General features: G+C 33.8%; 3 protein-coding genes across 3 annotated transcripts in view; 2 read left to right on the top strand and 1 right to left on the bottom strand.

Annotated features, from left to right (window-relative positions):
- LOC107488127 (uncharacterized) overlaps positions 1-2,027 on the top strand; it is a 4,122-nt gene extending 2,095 nt beyond the window's left edge. Inside the window, exons 3-8 of the mRNA XM_021143740.2 lie at positions 5-34; positions 151-208; positions 305-399; positions 514-617; positions 922-1,050; positions 1,146-2,027. Coding sequence (XP_020999399.2) covers positions 5-34; positions 151-208; positions 305-399; positions 514-617; positions 922-1,050; positions 1,146-1,764 — 1,035 coding nt within the window. The 3' untranslated portion in view covers positions 1,765-2,027. The remainder of the gene's footprint in view (positions 1-4; positions 35-150; positions 209-304; positions 400-513; positions 618-921; positions 1,051-1,145) is intronic.
- Positions 2,028-6,345: 4,318 nt separating this feature from the next.
- LOC107488126 (extensin-like) lies at positions 6,346-8,038 on the bottom strand. Its single transcript, XM_016108821.1, has 3 exons — positions 7,811-8,038; positions 7,682-7,735; positions 6,346-6,741 (listed from the first exon to the last, which is right to left on the bottom strand). Exons 1-3 carry the CDS (start codon positions 8,036-8,038, stop codon positions 6,346-6,348), a joined length of 678 nt encoding a protein of 225 aa, XP_015964307.1.
- Positions 8,039-13,916: 5,878 nt separating this feature from the next.
- Positions 13,917-15,859, top strand: LOC107488248 (heat stress transcription factor B-2b). Its single transcript, XM_016108965.3, has 3 exons — positions 13,917-14,092; positions 14,262-14,634; positions 14,719-15,859. Exons 2-3 carry the CDS (start codon positions 14,386-14,388, stop codon positions 15,472-15,474), a joined length of 1,005 nt encoding a protein of 334 aa, XP_015964451.1. The 5' UTR covers positions 13,917-14,092; positions 14,262-14,385; the 3' UTR covers positions 15,475-15,859.
- The last annotated feature ends 2,619 nt before the right edge of the window (positions 15,860-18,478 follow it).

Here is an 18,478-nt window from a genome sequence, read left to right as displayed (position 1 = left end):
CAAGGCTGAAGCTAGACGCTGGTCGGAGGAAGAGGTACTTGACTCATTTCACTCCTTATATTATTCTCATTTTTGAAGTACTCTATGTCTCTGCAATTCTTCTTCGGTATTCTTCCGATACTTAACGATCTGCCTGTTTCTGACAAACAGGACAACCTTTTGATTCAGATAGTCAAGAAGCATGAAGCTAGGAATTGGAAGAAAATAGGTATGTCACAGTGATTTTAATATTAAAGGAATATGCTCCTCCAGTTTGAAATTAAAATGCATAGTTAGTTAAATATTTAAAATTGGTCTTTTGCAGCTGCGTATCTTTCAGGGCGAACTGAAGCCCAATGCTTACATCGCTGGCAGAAAGTTTTGGATCCTGATCTTGTGAAGGGTTATTGGACAAAGGAGGTGCACTTTCTATGTTACTACTTTCTACTGTTGGTGAAATTTTGAATTGTACTCATTTCCGTTAGTGGAGATGTTGATCGTTATTGCGGTCTTCTTGTGCATTCAACTTGTTAGGAGGATGATCGCCTCACTGAGCTAGTAAGAAAGTATGGTTTGAAGAGATGGGCCGAAATTGCAAAATTCTTACCGGGTCGAATTGGGAAGCAATGCCGAGAGAGGTAGCCGATTAGACCTTATTTTGTTGTATAATTTGTCCATTTTTATTCATATTGTGGATTTGTGCTGTTTTCTTAATTTATGTAATACATCTGCCTAATTGTAAGATTTCTGTGATTTGTGTCTAACTCTAGATGACTCATTAAGGGGATATTTTGAGTTGGTTGCATTATGTTGTATACATGTTTTACATAACTTAGGTTTTTGTATTGACAAAAAAGTATTGGGCAGATCCTTGTATGCATGCATGTTACTGTAAAATATGATGCATTAGATGAACTAACAAGTTATCAACTTTAATTTCAGGTGGCACAATAATCTTGATCCAGCTATAAAGAAAGATGCATGGACGGAGGAAGAGGAATTGGCACTTGCTCACTATCACCAAATATATGGTAGTAAGTGGGCAGTGATTGCAAGGTATCTTCCTGGAAGGTATTACTTATCTGACATTACATGCTTCAATTTTCAAAACATGCCTTATTATTTAAGACCTGGATTCTCACTGTTTTTGTCCTTGGGTGAATCAGGTCTGACAACGCCATTAAAAATCATTGGAACCGCTCAATGAAAAAGAAAGGGGATGCATCTTCACATCTTGGGTTTGACCTAAATGTTGCTACTTCCGGTTTTCGCACATCTCCAATAGTTCCAGCTCATGTTTCAGTTAAAGTAGATAGCCATAGTTTCAATGAAATGGATTCGAAGCACAGGGTTGACAACTTCCCAACACACTTGGTTCTTCAAAAGCCCAGTAAATCTCCCAAACGACAGAAAGTTTCTTCCTCAGATGCCAAGAGAGACCAAGTTGGAAATGGAAGCAACAACAAAATCAACAGTACGTGCCATAATGCAGATGACATGAGTAACGACATAGGATGTGGGGACAATAATGACAGCAGAGATACTCGCACAATGTTTGAACAAAGTCCAGAACGTGTACTAAGAAGCTTAGCCATGACCTATGAGAATATTCCTTCTATTATTAGGAAACGAACTCCCACCAAGGCTGAGTGTGCCCAAACTCCTGAAGACGAACGTGTTATTAGTTTACGAAATTTAAAATTGAGCCGGGAGTTTATTCCATCCATTATTACTACACCAAACACTAAAGCCATAGCTAAATCTCTAGAAGGATACATGGAATGATAGAATATGCCTGGAAGTTGTAATGTTGCCATGTAAATGAAACCTTTCCCAAGGTTTACCGAAAGGGAGTTACCCTTTTTGGTTCATAGAGAGTTGAACCTTCCTTTCGTTTTAGTTTTTACCTTCCTTTTTCTTTGGTCAAAGGAGACTTGCACGTGCTTGAATTGCCAATATCCGGGCCTAAACTTTTGTTCTTTACTTCGCAGCTTTTCTTGTTGGGCTTCACCTTATATGAAAGAGAGAACACGCGCTATGATCCATTATGCTTATCCCATTTTAGCCATTTTCTTGTTTCTCTATCTCATCACCGGCTACGTTTTTCCGCCGCCTTCCCCTTAAATAATAATAAAAAAAAAAAGCAAAACGAAACGTTTTTTGAAAGAAAATAATGGAAGAAACAAAAGGCACAATCCATTGAAAGACGAGATTATCTCGTTTAGTTGACGGACAATGGTATTATATCCTTCTGAACAAACACAATATAATTATATTTGTTAGATAATAACAGTTTAATTTAATTTACTGGATGCATAACAATAGTATAATTGGTACAAGTGTGTTTTCGTCAACCAATGATGCGCAGTTGAAGAGTGATTGATGTTTCAAAATGTTTGTGGCCAATTCAAGGTCCTAGGTTAGCTTCGGGCTTACGGGCAAGGACCTTAGATTTTATGTATTACACATAACAAATTATTAGGTAGCATTTATTTTGAGATATTGGAACAAAGATTGGGAGACTGAGACATCGTATTATATTTGTTAGTTTAGAGATTAGTACTAAAATTTTTGTCTATATTCCAAAATTTTAATATTTCAGTACCTCCAAAAAATAGGGATATAGGGGACTGAAATTTTTAGAGATGGAGACTGAAACTTTAATAACATTTCATATCTAAAATACCCTCATTTCAATTAATTAATTCCAATTTTATCCTTTGTGCAAATTAAATTAAAATTTTATTCTTGTTTTAATTTCTGTCTCTTAGTCTTTGTCTCTCAGTCTTAGTCTTTCAGTCTCTGTCTTTCTACCAAACGCTACTTTAAGTATGGATTTTTTTTATCAGTTATATACTTATATGTGTATCAGATATATTTTAGTCAGTAACACTCATTTGATATATATGTTTTTTTATGTTTAATGGTGATTTAATAGAAAAAAAATCAGATGCACCTAAATATTATCATGCGTCAGTCAATCTTATTTTAAATATATATTTTTAAAATAAATTTAAAAATAATATATATTATTAATTATTAAAATATCAATATAATATATCCAACAACAACAAAGCCTTGTCCCACTAAGTGGGGTCGGCTACATGAATCAACCGACGCCATTGTGCTCTGTCATGTATCATGTCTATAGAAAGTCAACATTAAATAATTAACGTCACCGTTTCACCAAATCTTAATATCCTTCCCTAAAAGAGGTATAAACTTGAGAGACACAGAATCAGCAACGAATGCATCACCGTGAGCCACGAGCCTTGCTTCAAACACATGAAGAACATGGTTAAGAACTCGCTTTCTGCGAGAAAGTTCGCTGGTGGCGACAATGACAAAGTTATCGTCGCCTCTATTATGGAAACTACTTCCTTCGACAACCGAAGAATTTGGTTATGTAAATTTTCTATGTCTAAAAACTGAGTTTAATTACTTAGCATTGACTTTACAGCAGGACTACATTAAAACTAAATTAAAATTTTTTGGAATTGAATAAGATACTTTAAACCTTAGAGGCCAAAACAAAATTAAGCTTAAATGTAGGGGACCAATTTAATACTTTACCCTATATACTAATTTTAAAAATATATACATTAAAAGTATAAAATTAATGCCAATAAATTATAGCTCAAATAATATAGTCTCTTTATATTTATTTAAAAGGTTACAAATTTGACTCTTTTTATCTTTGGTAAAAATAAAAAAGTACAAAATTAATTAAAATGATATAATTCCATATAACATAAAAAGTTATATAGAAAAAACGATCAAATATCAAGATTTATACGTATATAACATTCATGATATTATATATTTTGTTATAGAATAATAATAAAATAATCAAACAAAAAATTATTATTTTAGTTATATTTTAATTTGTAAATTTTTTTATTAAAAAAAAGTGTATTTATATCTTTTAATTCTTATATATTTAATTTAAATTAAATGCATTATATTTTTTATGTACCTACTAAATTGGTATTCAAAAGTTTATATGAGTGACAAAAAGAACTTAAAAAATACTAACGATAAATAAATTCTCAAAAGATTTGAAAACGTGACAAAAAATTTAGATATTAAATATATATTCTACAAAAAAGATTTTAGAAATTAAATTTTGATGCAAATTTTTGCAATCATTATTAGAAAATAAGATCTTTTTATCCTTCAAAATTGATAAATTTATGTCAAGTGATTTTTGTTTTAAATTTTTTAATTGTAAATGACCATTTTTTTTGGAAAATAAAAATCTAGAGTCAAATTTTGCTCCAAAAATTTTTATGTAACTTCTAAATATTTATTCAAATATTGCCACAAAAATTCGGATCAAATGGATAAGTTGCTTGCTAAATATGATAATTTTTTGTTACTCACAAAAATATAATATTTATTAGTTATTTTTATTGCATTTTCAAATCTTTTAAGGATTATTTTATCGAGAATATCTTTTAAAAAAAAATTTGTCATCAAATAAATTTTTCAAGTACTAAATTAATAATTAATCCAATATATCATGGATAAAGATAATTTATTATATATGAAAAAAAAAGTTTTTGTCACAAACTTGAATAGCTCATTAGAAACGCCCCCACAAGAGTCGTAAAATGAAAGAAAAAAACTTTTGAAGCCAACCGATTTTAGGTTCAATTTGACCAACAGATTCGAAACTGGTTTAGTAATTTAGTGGTGATTTTTAAATTGACGGTTTTTGGCTTATCAATTGAAATGCATAATCAATCGGTTTGAGAACCTTGATTTTAATAACAATACAATTTATCCTTTAAGTTTATCCTTTACACAGTTTTTTATTATACTAATTTAAAATAATTAAATTTAAAACAACATATTCAAATAGATTTAATATTTTTAATTTAAAATATAAATTTAAGAAACAGTTTAAACAAAATTAAAATTCAACAATTTAATTTTAAATTTTTTAAATTTTGACACATCTCAAAATACTTTTTAAATATATATCTATCTCGAAACATAAATTTTACTCTATCAAACTTTTCACTTGCTCATAAATTCTAGTCCGCAACATCTCACATTCATTCTTTGTTACAGCGCTCCTTCCCTACCCTGCGCTCTTCACCCGTCCTGCACTCTTTTTCTGTTTCGTGCTCCTCTAGTAAAAGATTCTATCTTTTTAATATAGAGTAAAGTACCATTTCTACCCATGGAAGTTGAAACGCCGAGAAATCTACCCACAAAAGAAAGAAACTACCAAATGTAACCATCAATCGTGACATCCGTGGGACGAAACTAACCAAGTCTTATTCCGGCGTTGACTCCGTTAGTAACGCTACGTACGTGGCACTTCATGGTGTGACATGGCTTAGGGGGCTTCACACGTGGATTGCTGAGCTGTGTGACCGTTATAATGTATCCTCAACCCCAAAATTTCCCAAATTCAAACCTTGTTCCATCCTAAAGACGAACCCTAACCCTAGATTCACCCAAATCTTTGAAATTATACCAATGTTGAGGCGAAGACTCTTTACTCCACCTTCGAATAGTAGTGGTAGTGTGTCTGGAAGTTCAATTTCAAAGCGGGTGAATGATAGGAAGTTCAATGGCAGATGTTTCTGTGGGTTGCGGGTGACGTTGTTACAACCAGGGATGGCGATGAATCCTGGGAGGTGGTTCGTTCGTTGTCTCAATTGAAAGGTAACCCGTTGTACACCCTGTTCTGTGTGAGTTGAATGTGCATTTGATTTTTAGTTTTTTTTTGCAACGGATAGAACTTGGACTGCAACTTCTTTGCATGGGTAGATGAAATCGAAGGGCAGTGGGAGGATTTGAGGAGAGCACTGTCAGAAAGAAAGATGCAGGAAAACGTTAATGAGGCTGAGGCTGAAGTGAAGATGCTCATGATGTTAGGGAAGTTTAAAGCTGAAGCTAGTAAACTTAGGTTTTGGTTTGTGATTATGTCAATGGTGGTGGTATGTAACGTTGTCTGCACTTTGTATCTGATTCTTAGGAGGTTTTGAGCCTAAGTAGTTGTTAGTGTTAGAGAATGACAAAAATACCCATGCTCGATTCTGAATCTGTCATTTGTAAACATCTGGAATCAAGAAAATGTCAAATAGAGTTTTATAAGATATGTAACTTGCAGAAGTTATCTATTACTAATTGCAAGTCTTTTTTACTTTCTGCTCCAAAATAACATGAAAGACGGGCAAAATAACCTCATAAGTACGTAGTAATTGAGTTACTGAATTGTTCAAGTTATAGGTATGAGTTATCAACTACAAGTATGCACCCATACCGAAAATCAAAACATAAGCAATTGAAGGTATAGTATGTGACATATCCAACAATTGTAAGATAAACTGCCATGTAAAGACTCTTGCTTCATGGATTTGGAGTGGAGTTGCTGCTTCCGCTTGACCCTTCCTTCAAGTGTGCAGTTGTTGAACCCTTTTTTGGTGGTGGACGGAAGGCAGGCTGCGGCCACCTACTTGAGCTTGATCCTCTCACTGTGGGAGTTGTCATGAATTCCATGAACCTGGAAGTAGTGTCCTGGGATGCAGCTTGCATGGTTTGAGGTGTCACAATGGGTGGCACATCAGAGGCCGGGGGTGATGGACTAGTAGTAGTTGGTGTTGCTGGAGCAGATTGTGGTTGCCGAGTAGTTGGTGGTGGTCTTCGCAAATTCTTCTTCTTCTTTGGTGGCCTTTTTGCAGTTGGTGGCCTAGTTGAAGGAGATCTCACTGGATTAGGAACGGGTTGAGGAACTGGGATGGTCTCCTACAACAGTAGACACATATGAGTGATTTGATTAAACAGAACTTGTAAAATGAAGTTGTAAAATACATCACTAGACTTACAGGTGGTGGCTGAGATGTTGCTGCTTCAGCTGCGTCAAGAGCTTCTAGAGTTTCCTCCTAGAACATCTCTTCTAGTCTTGCCGCCTCCTCCCGTCATCCTCAGCAGTTGGGTGTTGACTTGAACTTTGTCCCCCAGCACTAGGGGTATGCGTGGGCTGAGTGAAACCGGGTTCAATGTGACCCAGACCCGACCCAAAATATAAACCGGGTCTATTTATTAGACCCGAACCCAACCCTAAACTCGATGAAACATATACACTTTCGGGCCACGATTATACCGGGTAAAAATCGGGTGAAAACCAGGCTGTTAACATTACATTACCTTAATACCTTCTTATAAGCAAGCATGTGAAAATATCCAAATTTCTAAGACTCCAATCATTATTTGACATGGTAAAATTCACTTAGAAAAATATAACAAGAACCAACTCTTCTCTAAAATTAAATCATAACCATAATCAATACTAATATTGTCTAATAACACCAAATATTTAAATCAATACAAATAACACAATATTATGTATTAATTAGTCTAAAATCTTATGCATTTTAAACATAAAACATTAACTTATAATCTTATAATAACTAATAACACAAAATATTAAGGTTTACAATACTTAAATTTCATATAAGAATAGCCATCATCAATCACTAATACACAAAATATTAATTGTATATGATGATCGGGCCACTGGGTCGATTTCGGGTAGTTCGAGCCATGGCCCGGAATCGACCCAAAATAATGATCGGGTCTATTTTTGAGACCCTTACCCTACCCTAGACCCGGTGAAATCACACCAAATTAGCCCCTAAATTGTTCGAGGCCGGACTGGGTCTTCGGGTCGGGTCGGACCATGCACACTCCCAGCCATTGCCTCCTTCTTCTTGGAACAGCTACGACTGTTGTGTCCAGTCTGCAATACATTTAACATGAAATAAACGTGGACATTGAAAGCACAAGTAATATGAGCATATGAATTATGGTTTACCTTTAGGCAGTACTTGCAGGTGATGGGGCCACACTTTCTGGGGGCCCTATGAGAATCTGGGGTGGGTTCTTTTGGGGCGTCGTTCTTCTTGTCTCTTTTCAACTTTGGCCTCCCAATCTGCTTCTTGTATACTGGGGGCAATATAGGAGGTAAATCAACATGCTGCCAGTATTCTTGACTAGGAACAGGCTGGATGACGAACTGGTATGTGTTATTATATGCCCCCATAGAGAGTCAGTTCTGTGCATGTTCCTCTGGCCTCCTATTCTAGTATGCAAGGGCAGCACATGCATGCCCACGGGGTAAGCCAGTCAGTTGCCAAAACTAGCAGGAACAAGTCCTCTTTTCTATATCCACCATAATCTTATGTGGCAGGCACTGTACTTCATACACATTTTCAGGATCATCTCCGGTGGGAAACGGCCGCCACTTGTTGCTCTCCCTTTTCTCTTTTTCCAGCCTACTCTGCTGCACAGGAGTGATTACTCTGTTATATCCCACCAATGCCTTCTTGTTTCTTGCAATGATGCTCATCATATAACACCTCACCTCTTCCAGCATAGTTATAATAGGCTTCCCTCTCATTTTCTCGATCCTAGAATTGAATTATTTGCAGTTGTTGTTCGTGTAATTGTCAGACTTTGGGTATTCGCTAAAACCACTCCTATTCCATTGACTTAGAGGGATCCTGCTCAGATACTCCCAAGCATGGGAATTAACCCGTTTGATCCTATCCAGTACAGCATTGAACTCTTGAGAGGTTGTGGCCTTGGCATATCTCCACATTGCCATTTTCAATTCTGTATCCCCCCACTGTTTTCTAAAGGTCTGCCATATGTGCATATCACAAAATCTATGATGTGCTCCTAGATTCACTTCACGCATAGCAGGGATGAGGCCCTGGTTGAGAAAAGTAAAGGGACTATATGATTATACCCTATGAAGGACAATAACTATGACAGCAGTAGGTATATGCAGAATACATTGTAAAAAATTAATAATGAAGACATACACAGAGGATAAGAATTCAGTCATTACCTTATGCATGTCTGACATGAAGTTTATTCCATTGATTGCAGCATCACCTAAGTCTTCTTGGAGCAGTTCGAGAAACCACTTCTAGCTATCCTTGCATTCACACTCCACAACAGCATACGATATTGGGTATATGTGGTTATTGGCATCGTGGCCGATTGCAGTCAACAATTGGCCAGGATAGTATCCCTTTAGGAAAGTTCCATCTAACCCTATAAAAAGCCTACAACCAACCGAAAAATCCTTTTTACACCCTTCCAAGCATATATATATATATATATATATCCTTTTGAATTTATGCCTAGTCCCTTCAACATAATCAGTACTAATCCTCACAATGGAGCCAGGGTTGGTCCTCATAATTTCATTAGCATAGTCCCTAAGAACTGCATACTGAGCTATTTCTGACCCTTCTATTAGTTTTTTCACCTTCACCGTAGCCTTGTATATCTTCCTCTCGTTCACAATCACGTCATATCTCCTTCTTGAAAAAATCTTGTGCCTGCCTTTGGGTCATGTCTGGATGATCACGGATCTTATCCTCAAGCTCCTCTACAACCCATTTACCATCTGTAGATTTATTCTTATTAACTCTGCTGCAGGTATGTTCATTCACAAATGTCTTCACCTGAAAGCTTAAGGGATACGACCGTTTTGCATAGTATATCTGCCACAGACAACTCTCATCATAACATATAGCCTTACACCTAGTTGAATCCACTCTTGGAAAGAATATGCTTCGCCCTATGTTGATGTTGAACTTCTTAACTGCCTTCTTGAAATGGTCCAGATTTTCAAATTCCATGCCAAGCTCCAACCTTACTTCCCTTACTGGAGCATCTGGATTCGCTTGAGGAAATGCTACCTGCTGATTATCTTCATCATCACTTGCAACAGAATCCAGCTCTTCAGACTCGTAACAATGCATCCCTGCACTTGCCTCTGACATATCTTCACCCTCCATAGGTATAAAAAATGAAGGATGCTTGTTTGGATCCTGGTTAGGTATGAATGTTTGCCCTGAAGGTGGAGGCCTCACTGTTGATCATCTCTTCCTCTTCTTTTGACTACCACCACCCACATCTGGATTTATATCTGGTTCGGGATGTGAACTGCTGGGTTGACTACCACTACCGAGTGTTTCTTTTTCATTTTGAATGCTCTGCTCTTGAGACTCTGGTTCTTGACAAGGCTGTGGGATGTATTGTGTAAAAATTTCAACAGATTCTACAGGCCCTTTATCAACAGTGGGAGCCACTGACTCCGCAGAAACTAGAATTTGGTTCCAGTTTCTTCACTTGCAGCTGACACATTTGGTTGTTCAGGGTGTGGAGGAGTCTTCTCCAGCGGTTGATATGGAGGTAAGTTGGGTTTGGTGGGTGCATTTGGGAGCTGAATGATCCTTGGTGCCTCATCGAAGGTTATCTTTGGTGAATGGGTGGGTATATTTAGTTGATCATTGCTTATATCTTGTTGTTGTGTGTTTCTTGTGGTAGGATAGACGTCTTTGTCTACCACATCATCCTCTGTTTGAGCATCTAGTCCAGGCACACCTCCTACACTCTTACTCAGTTTCACCAGTCTCTTTTCTTTCTTCTTTGGTGTTGGGGGTCTCCTAACACGCTGTTTGATTCTGTGCTTGACTGGGGTCCTATTAACATTTACTATCTCAAGCTCTGGTTCAGGTTCATTATTTTTTTCTATGAACTCAGGAAGGTTAACTGGATGCTCAGTGAACACATCAACTGTCCTCCCATTAGCAATTGCTGCTTTGTACATACTCACCACATCCATGTCTAGTCTAAGCAACCTCAACCCATCATCCAACTCCTTCCCAGGTTCAAGCCAGTAAAGCTCGCTCACATCAGTGTACCTTATATTCTTTACTAGGTCATTCATGAAGAACTTGGTAAGGGTATCCACATTCACTTGTTCAATCTCTGTTTTTTCACCCCTAACAGATGCCAGTTTGCCATCTTCACTCTTTTCAAATTTTTTCTGTGACTAATGACTAACGTAATGTGGATAGTTGCCATCTGCAAACACACATATACAGAAAAAAATCAATTCACAACCACATCATAGTCACTACAAAGACACCCTAATAAAAACCTCATATCCACAACCATGCACCGAAAATCCATAAAACCATGACAGAGAGATCAAAGGTTACTACTTACATATGAATGACACCACGCAACTCCAACAGCTGACACGATCCACACCAACAAGCACCCTCTCTTCAACACGGAAATTATCATCGGCACCAGAGATTTTATGTGAGTGGAGAAGATGAACAGTGTATTCTTAGGGCTCTACCCTCTGTTATGTGAAACGCGCGAAGAGGTGTTCCTATGATAACTGTTCAATTCTAATTTCCCTTTTTTTTTAAATAGAATTTTGAAATCCAATTATATTTTTAGATAATTGTAATTATAATCTCCACGTATGAAGCCATGTCACGCCGTGAAGTGCCACGTACGTAGCATTACTAACGGAGTCAACGCCGGAATAAGGCTTGGTTAGTTTCGTCTCACGAATGTCACGATTGATGGTTACATTTGGTAGTTTCTTTCTTTTGTGGGTAGATTTGTCAGCGTTTTCAACTTCTATGGGTAGAAATAGTACTTTACTCTTTAATATATATTCTTGTTTGTATTTGAGGGAAAAAACTTCATCTTGTAAGAATAGCTTTAAAGCTATTATAGCTAAATAATAACTGCTATCTTCACATCCTTCTTTTTATGATTTTTGATAATTTTAAATGTGTTTACAAAATATTTAGTTTGTTATTTATTATTTTAGATGTGTTTGCTTGATTTTACTAAAAAAATTTATATTATATGTATTTTTAGATGTGTTTTAATATATTTTATTTATTATTTATTATTTTAGATGTATCTTGAATATAATTTAAAAATTATACCGTAAATCAAATCACTTCTTCGAAAGACACTACTAAAAAATATAAATAATTATTTATTTTTAAAATAAACATCATTGAAAAATAAATGTTACAGTGATAGAATTAATCATCTGTTTTTTATTTATTTTATTTTAGTTTTTTGTCTTTACCTTTCAAGCTTTGTTGACTATATATTTGAACTATGGTCAGTTTGAATTGACTTTGAAAAAAATACTTATTTTTTTATTTTTTTAAAATTTAACAGACAAAAAATATCAAATATTTGGATAGGCATGTATTTTAAAAAGAGTTTTCAAGTATTAAAAATATCTTTTTTTTTAAAAAAAAGGTATATTTAGCTTTTAGAAAAAATAAATAATTTATTTTTTTAATAAAAGTAATTTTTCTAAAAAACATATCCAAATAAGTTTGAAATTGAATAAAAGTACTTTATTTAAAAAAATATTTTTTTCACTTAAAAAAAGTCAATCCAAACTAATTTTTAGTGTCAGTAAACCTAACAATACTTAATAACAATACAATTTATCCTTTAAAAAATATAAATAAAAAGAGAATTCTATATTAGTCAAGTGTATATAAGAAAATAGTAGTCTGTATTTAATTAGTTTGGAATAATTTTTTTTAATGTGTTTTTAATGTTTTAAAATAAAATAATTAACAAGAATTTAATAGTGTAAAAAAATAAAAAATAAAAAATTAAACTAAATCTTAATAGATATAATTTTTAAATTCACTTGATCTAATAGGTGACATAAAGATGATCTTATAAGAGAGAGGTTGGATAGATTTTTATGGGTTGTTTGGATTTATGGAAAATGAAGAGAAAGAAAATGAAAAGAAAAAAAATGGAAAAGTGAATTTTTTGTTGTTTGGATAGAGAAAAAAAATTGGATAGAAATAAAAATATAAGGTAGGTCTTATAATTTTTTTTTTCTATAGATAAAATGAAAATAGAAGAAAAATAGATAAAAGTTAGTCAAATTACAAATTTATCTTTTGATTAATAAAGAAAACAAAATATTTAAGAATATTAATGTAATTTCATATTATTATAATTTTTCTTCTTTTCACTTTTTTTTTCTATCCAAACAAAAAAAAATTTTCTCTTTATTTTCTTTCTATATATTTTCTATTCATTCAAACAACACACAAATAACTCAAATTTTATTTTTCATTTTTTTCCTTATTTTTTTTCACATTTTTTTCCTTTTATTTTCATTTCAACATCATCCAAACAAAGTGTTAATAAATGCGGATTAGTTTTGAATGATTTGTGTGTCTCACTTTAGATAGTTAGGAGGGAAATATTTGTGAACACTTTATATTTAATTATTTAGTACCCTTAATTAAAATTGATTTTAGAATTTAGTTAACATATATCTTAAAATTATGTAATAAAATTATTAATAATAAAAGATTTTAATTTTTTTAATAAATATAAAATAAATATTTTAAAAATTTTAATTTTTTATGTTTTTATAAAAAAATTTCAACTTATAATTTTATAACATGTGTTCTTTAAGACACGCGATACCAAAATACCAAAATCTTTGATTTTTTTTGGTCATACCTTACAGTCAACACAGCATGCAATAGCATGCAATAACACCCAGAAAAGAAAATCAACAAAACATTTCCCTAGAGAATAATCATCAAGAACATCATAGTAAATGTTCAAGCATCTACACCATTCAGATATTAAATTTCTCACATGTAGATAGAATGATAATCAAAGCGACCAAATTCCCAATAAAATAAATTAAAAGAAAAATAAATTCACACGTAAATTAAATGTTCGAGCTCTCATCCACATCATGTTTGAATATGGAAGAATGAAGTTAAATAGAATAAGCAACAAATAAAGAAATTTAAAGAATAGTGTAATTTACTAATTTAGCTAGCATTGCATAGACGATCCTTTAGAAGAAGCAACAATCAAATCAACGGTCCAAAGGCAACATCGGATGGAAGCAGTGGCACGATCGTAGGTCCGCCACGTCGCAAGTCCCATTACAAAGACATTTCTTCTAGCACCTTCTTGGGCTATGCTTCTTTTGTTTTCCATATTTGCCCCCCTGCCTTATCCCCATATCATGAGAGTGGGCCCCAGAAATATTGCCCTTTTCATTTTACCTTTTCCTTTTTTTTTTTCTTTCTCGAAGCCACCAGGCCAAGGCTCCTTTTCTCTATCCTCTATCACACTAACACCTTCGAAACTTCTGGAAACCACAAATAACCTAACTCCCTCCCTCCTCTTTCTCAACGGCCTAACTGGTGATTATCTGCTTCAACAGACTCCGACCCTAATTCATATAAACAAGGTAACTAATCTTCATCCTCAATCAATATAATACCACATAACTAGTGGTATTATTTTCTTTTTAGTATATGCTTCTAGAATAATAATAATAATAGCAATAATAATAATAATAATAATAATAATAATAGGAACCGTGCTTAGCTAAGCTTATGTCATTCAATTTGTTGCAGCGGCGAAACATCAAATTCAAACAGTTAGAGCAATTAACTTCGTCGTTTTTACGAAACTCGGAGGAGCATAAATGGCGAGCAGGTAGCTAGAGGTTAAGTTTGCAGATCTGAAACCAAAGAGCATATGACGCCATTGCCGGTGGAGCAGACGGGCGAATCAGGGGCGACGGAGTCACAGAGATCCATTCCGACGCCGTTTCTGACGAAGACGTACCAGCTGGTGGACGATCCCTCTGCTGATGACCTAATTTCATGGAACGAAGATGGCACCACCTTTATTGTTTGGCGACCAGCTGAATTCGCTCGAGATTTGCTTCCCAAGTATTTCAAGCACAACAACTTCTCCAGCTTCGTTCGCCAGCTCAACACCTACGTAATCATTATTTCTTTCCTTCTTCATGGATTTTCTTCACAGCCAAACAGATTTTCTTATCTTATATTACCTTTACTTGTGCAGGGATTTCGCAAGGTCGTACCTGACCGCTGGGAATTCGCTAATGAATGTTTCCGGCGAGGGGAGAAAGGTTTGCTTCGCGACATACAGAGGCGTAAAATATCGCCGGCAGCTGGTGACAATAACGTGGTGACGGTTGCCATGGCAGCACCGGGGAGAGTGGTGTCGCCTACGCCGACGAATTCCGGCGACGAACAGGTACTATCCTCCAACTCATCTCCGATTGCTCCTCCTGCTGCTGCGCAACACAACAATAATAGTAAAAATACAGTGCACCGCACTACCAGTTGCACCAGTGGACCCGAGCTATTAGAAGAGAACGAGAGGCTTAGGAAAGAGAATGGTCAAATGAAAAACGAGTTGAGTCAATTGAGAGGTTTGTGTAATAAAATACTGGCGCTGATGTCAAACTATGCTTCTCGTTCTTCAGCGCAATTACTAGACTCCTCTGCAAGTGGCGTCGCCGCCGCGGTAGTTGAAGGGAAAGTGGCGTTGGAGCTTTTGCCTGAGAAGGGCGTTCCATGTGCTGTTGACACCGCCGAAGCGGAGGTTCCGAAGTTGTTTGGGGTTTCCATTGGGATGAAACGTTCTAGAACCGAAAGCGAGGCTGAAATTGAAAGAGAAGATCACAATCAAACGCAAACACAAAGGAAAACACAGTCATCACAGGAACCTGAACGCGGGTCAGATGTGAAATCTGAGCCGTTGGATGGGGACGGATCGGATGATCAGGACCCTCGATGGGTCGAGCTTGGGTAATATTGTGTAGATTTCACGAATTGGGAAAGGCGGTGTTTGGCTGTTGGTTAGTTGTTAGTATGCGGCCAAAACCACGCTTGGTATACAGCAAACCAAATTTGCCATATGTCGGCCACACCACACCGTTGGTGCTGCCAAGTGTGCCAACGAAATAGGGCGCCCCCGCTGAAAATTCCATGTTGGATGCTGCTGCTGTGATGTTGCGTTAGCGTGATTTTTGGTGTGGCTTTAGATGGATAAAAACTACATTTTAGAGATTACTTAAGTTTGTACATATGTAAACTTTAGGTAATTTAATTTAATTGGTGGAAATTTCTGGTTTTTTTTATATGGATAGAAGTAGTGTGTAATATATTTTTATTAGAAGATTAGTTTTTTTTTTTAATATAGAGTTAACTTTTTTTAAATTGTTATTAAACAAATTAGATGGTTAAATTTATTTAGAGAAGAGGCGAATGAAATTTGAGTGTTTGATTTAGGTGAAGTATACAAATCTAAAAGGTCAAATTTGTATATTATAAAATTTTTAAAATTTTGAGCACACAAATTTAAAAATGAAATTTGTATAAATTTGTTGATTTGATTTGTGTCCTCTAGACTCTAGTTAAATACATCAAACTTCAATAATATTGTAAAATAATATTTTTTAATATTAAAATAAAAAATATTTTTTAAAAAACTTATATATATTTGTGTAAAATTAGCTGAATTTTTTACATTTAAAAAAGAAATTAATGGTATATAATGAAATAGATGTTTATATAGTATTTACATTGCTATTGTTTTTGTGTAAATGAATTTTTGAGTTATATCTCATCTTTTGTGCTGTTGACCGTTGTAATATGTCTTTTTTCTTTAATGGAGTGAGAATAACTTAAATGTCAAAGTACACGAAGAGTAGATACCTATAAAAAACACTTCGACGTCAAGTCAGTAAGTGTTTAAGAGGTATAAGAATTTTATGATTATAGAATGTTAAAATATGAAATAGAACTTATCATGTGTGCGTCCTTATAATAATAATTCTATGAATATAGAATGTAAGACATAAAATAGAACTTATTATGTGTTGTCTATTGAGATATAGAAATTGGTGCCTTTTATAGGCATAAAATTGATGAATCATATTCATGTTATGACCGTTTGGTCATTAAGATGGACATGATGGTTATTAAGTCGATAATGAAGGTGTCGGTTACAAGTAAAGAATAAATTATAGTAACGCCGAGTTATAACTCATAATACACAATAAGAGTTATACGGTGACGGATCATAGCCCCCAAGCTTTGTCTGCCGATCATATAATCTAGGCTAAGTTTAGAAAATAAAATGAGTTATAATTCGGTTAAAAGATAAGTGAATAATGATATGGTGAGCCCCCAAGCTTAGTCGGGTTATTATGTCGCCACTTATTCAAAAAATAATTGAGTGACAAGAGATACTTTTCCACTTAAGAACAATTTTAGCATTTGATTGTATATGAACAGAAAAGTTCAGAAATAAATATCCATTGACGGAATCGATTGTATGATCCGAGAATATAATGGTTAATTATCTTTGGAATTTTTTCGATCCACAACAGCTTATTGATGAATCTCTCGTTCAAAGCAATTAGTTATTAAATATTTACAATTTATAGTGAAGGTCGTATGACATGAATAAGATAAATTGAGAAAATGAATATATACAAAGTCGCAACATATATTAAATAATATATGTTGTAAAAGTAAAATAGTTCAAAGTAGAAAAATATACATTGAAAGTTGATAATTATAGAGAAGAAGATGATATATATGAGTGTCATACATGTCAAATGTGAATATCTGAATTTTGTTTTATAAGACACTTTAATTTGACAATAAAGCAACAAGATAACAATTATTGAATGATATATTTAATATAATGTTTTTAGTAGTTATAGTATGACGAGGGATATTTCTCGTGCAATAATAATAAAATTTGAATTTTTGCATGTATTTTTGCTTAATTTTTTGTATTAAATCAATTGTAACATAAAATTTAATAAAATAAATAGTGCAACAATTATATATTGCTAGAGAATAAAGAATATAAAATCAATCAAATGACATAGAGCTATTAGGATTATTTTGAACAATTCAATTTTAAATTTAAGTTCATGCAAAAATAAATTTAAATTTATAAATGTAGTAGGAAGAAAGAATGAAGTATTGATAATAAAATAAATAATAGAGATTGAATTAATATAGTGTTATTGGAAAATTTCATTATAAATTCTGAAAGAATTCAATTACATTCGAGACTTAGATTTATCTAATTGCATAGATGATAATAAAAATAAATAAATAATATAATTCATGAAAAAAAATTTGCATGATAGTATGAAAATTATAATGCTATAATGATATGTTTGGAATTTGTTCATGTGTGATAAATGAATTCATATATAAATTGAAATTAAAAAAATGCTAAAGAAATAACTAGTAAATAATGTTCATGCTTTTGATTTGATGTTATAGTTTATCACATTTTAAGAATGAATTTTGAAAAAATTCATTAGATTTGTGGATATTGATTTTGGAGTATAAAGAGAAAAACATGTTTGACAAGTGTCACATATGGATAAAAATAGCTAATGCAAAGAATGAATTATGATACGTTTGGATTTAAAATAACAATGATATATATATATAGAGAGATTTTATCAACAATCTCGTAACAATAGATAAAAAAAATGTAAGAGATGAGGCTACTGTGTAGTAGATGATCCCAAGAGCTGAAAGCAAAATTATAAGCGACTTTATAGCAGGTTTTGTACTCTTCTCGCTTTTGGTCAAGAATAAAAAAGATAGAACATGTCAAGTAATTAAAGAACATGAAATTAAAGAAATTTTGTAGGTGATATACGTTGATTTATTTAAAATTTTTAGGAGTTTGAAGTGCATATTTTTAGGTTTCGAATTATTGATAGAAAGTATAACAAATTAAAGATTAATGTCAATAGTCATTTTATTATTCTAAATGA

The sequence above is a fragment of the Arachis duranensis genome, chromosome 5 (assembly GCF_000817695.3).
Source record: "Arachis duranensis cultivar V14167 chromosome 5, aradu.V14167.gnm2.J7QH, whole genome shotgun sequence".
Classification (NCBI taxonomy): Eukaryota; Viridiplantae; Streptophyta; class Magnoliopsida; order Fabales; family Fabaceae; genus Arachis; species Arachis duranensis.
This window is presented reverse-complemented; position numbering and strand designations above follow the sequence as displayed.

What these genes read in the sequence shown, in the direction of transcription:
- LOC107488126 (XM_016108821.1), bottom strand. Translation starts at nt 8,038, where the DNA reads ATGGGGGCATATAATAACACATACCAGTTCGTCATCCAGCCTGTTCCT. An exon ending in CCTGCAAGTACTGCCTAAAG is followed by an intron (nt 7,736 to 7,810) that starts GTAAACCATAAT and finishes AATGTATTGCAG; the next exon opens with ACTGGACACAACAGTCGTAG. An exon ending in AGGAGGCAATGGCTGGGAGT is followed by an intron (nt 6,742 to 7,681) that starts GTGCATGGTCCG and finishes CTACTGTTGTAG; the next exon opens with GAGACCATCCCAGTTCCTCA.
- LOC107488248 (XM_016108965.3), top strand. Translation starts at nt 14,386, where the DNA reads ATGACGCCATTGCCGGTGGAGCAGACGGGCGAATCAGGGGCGACGGAG. An exon ending in TTCGCCAGCTCAACACCTAC is followed by an intron (nt 14,635 to 14,718) that starts GTAATCATTATT and finishes TTACTTGTGCAG; the next exon opens with GGATTTCGCAAGGTCGTACC.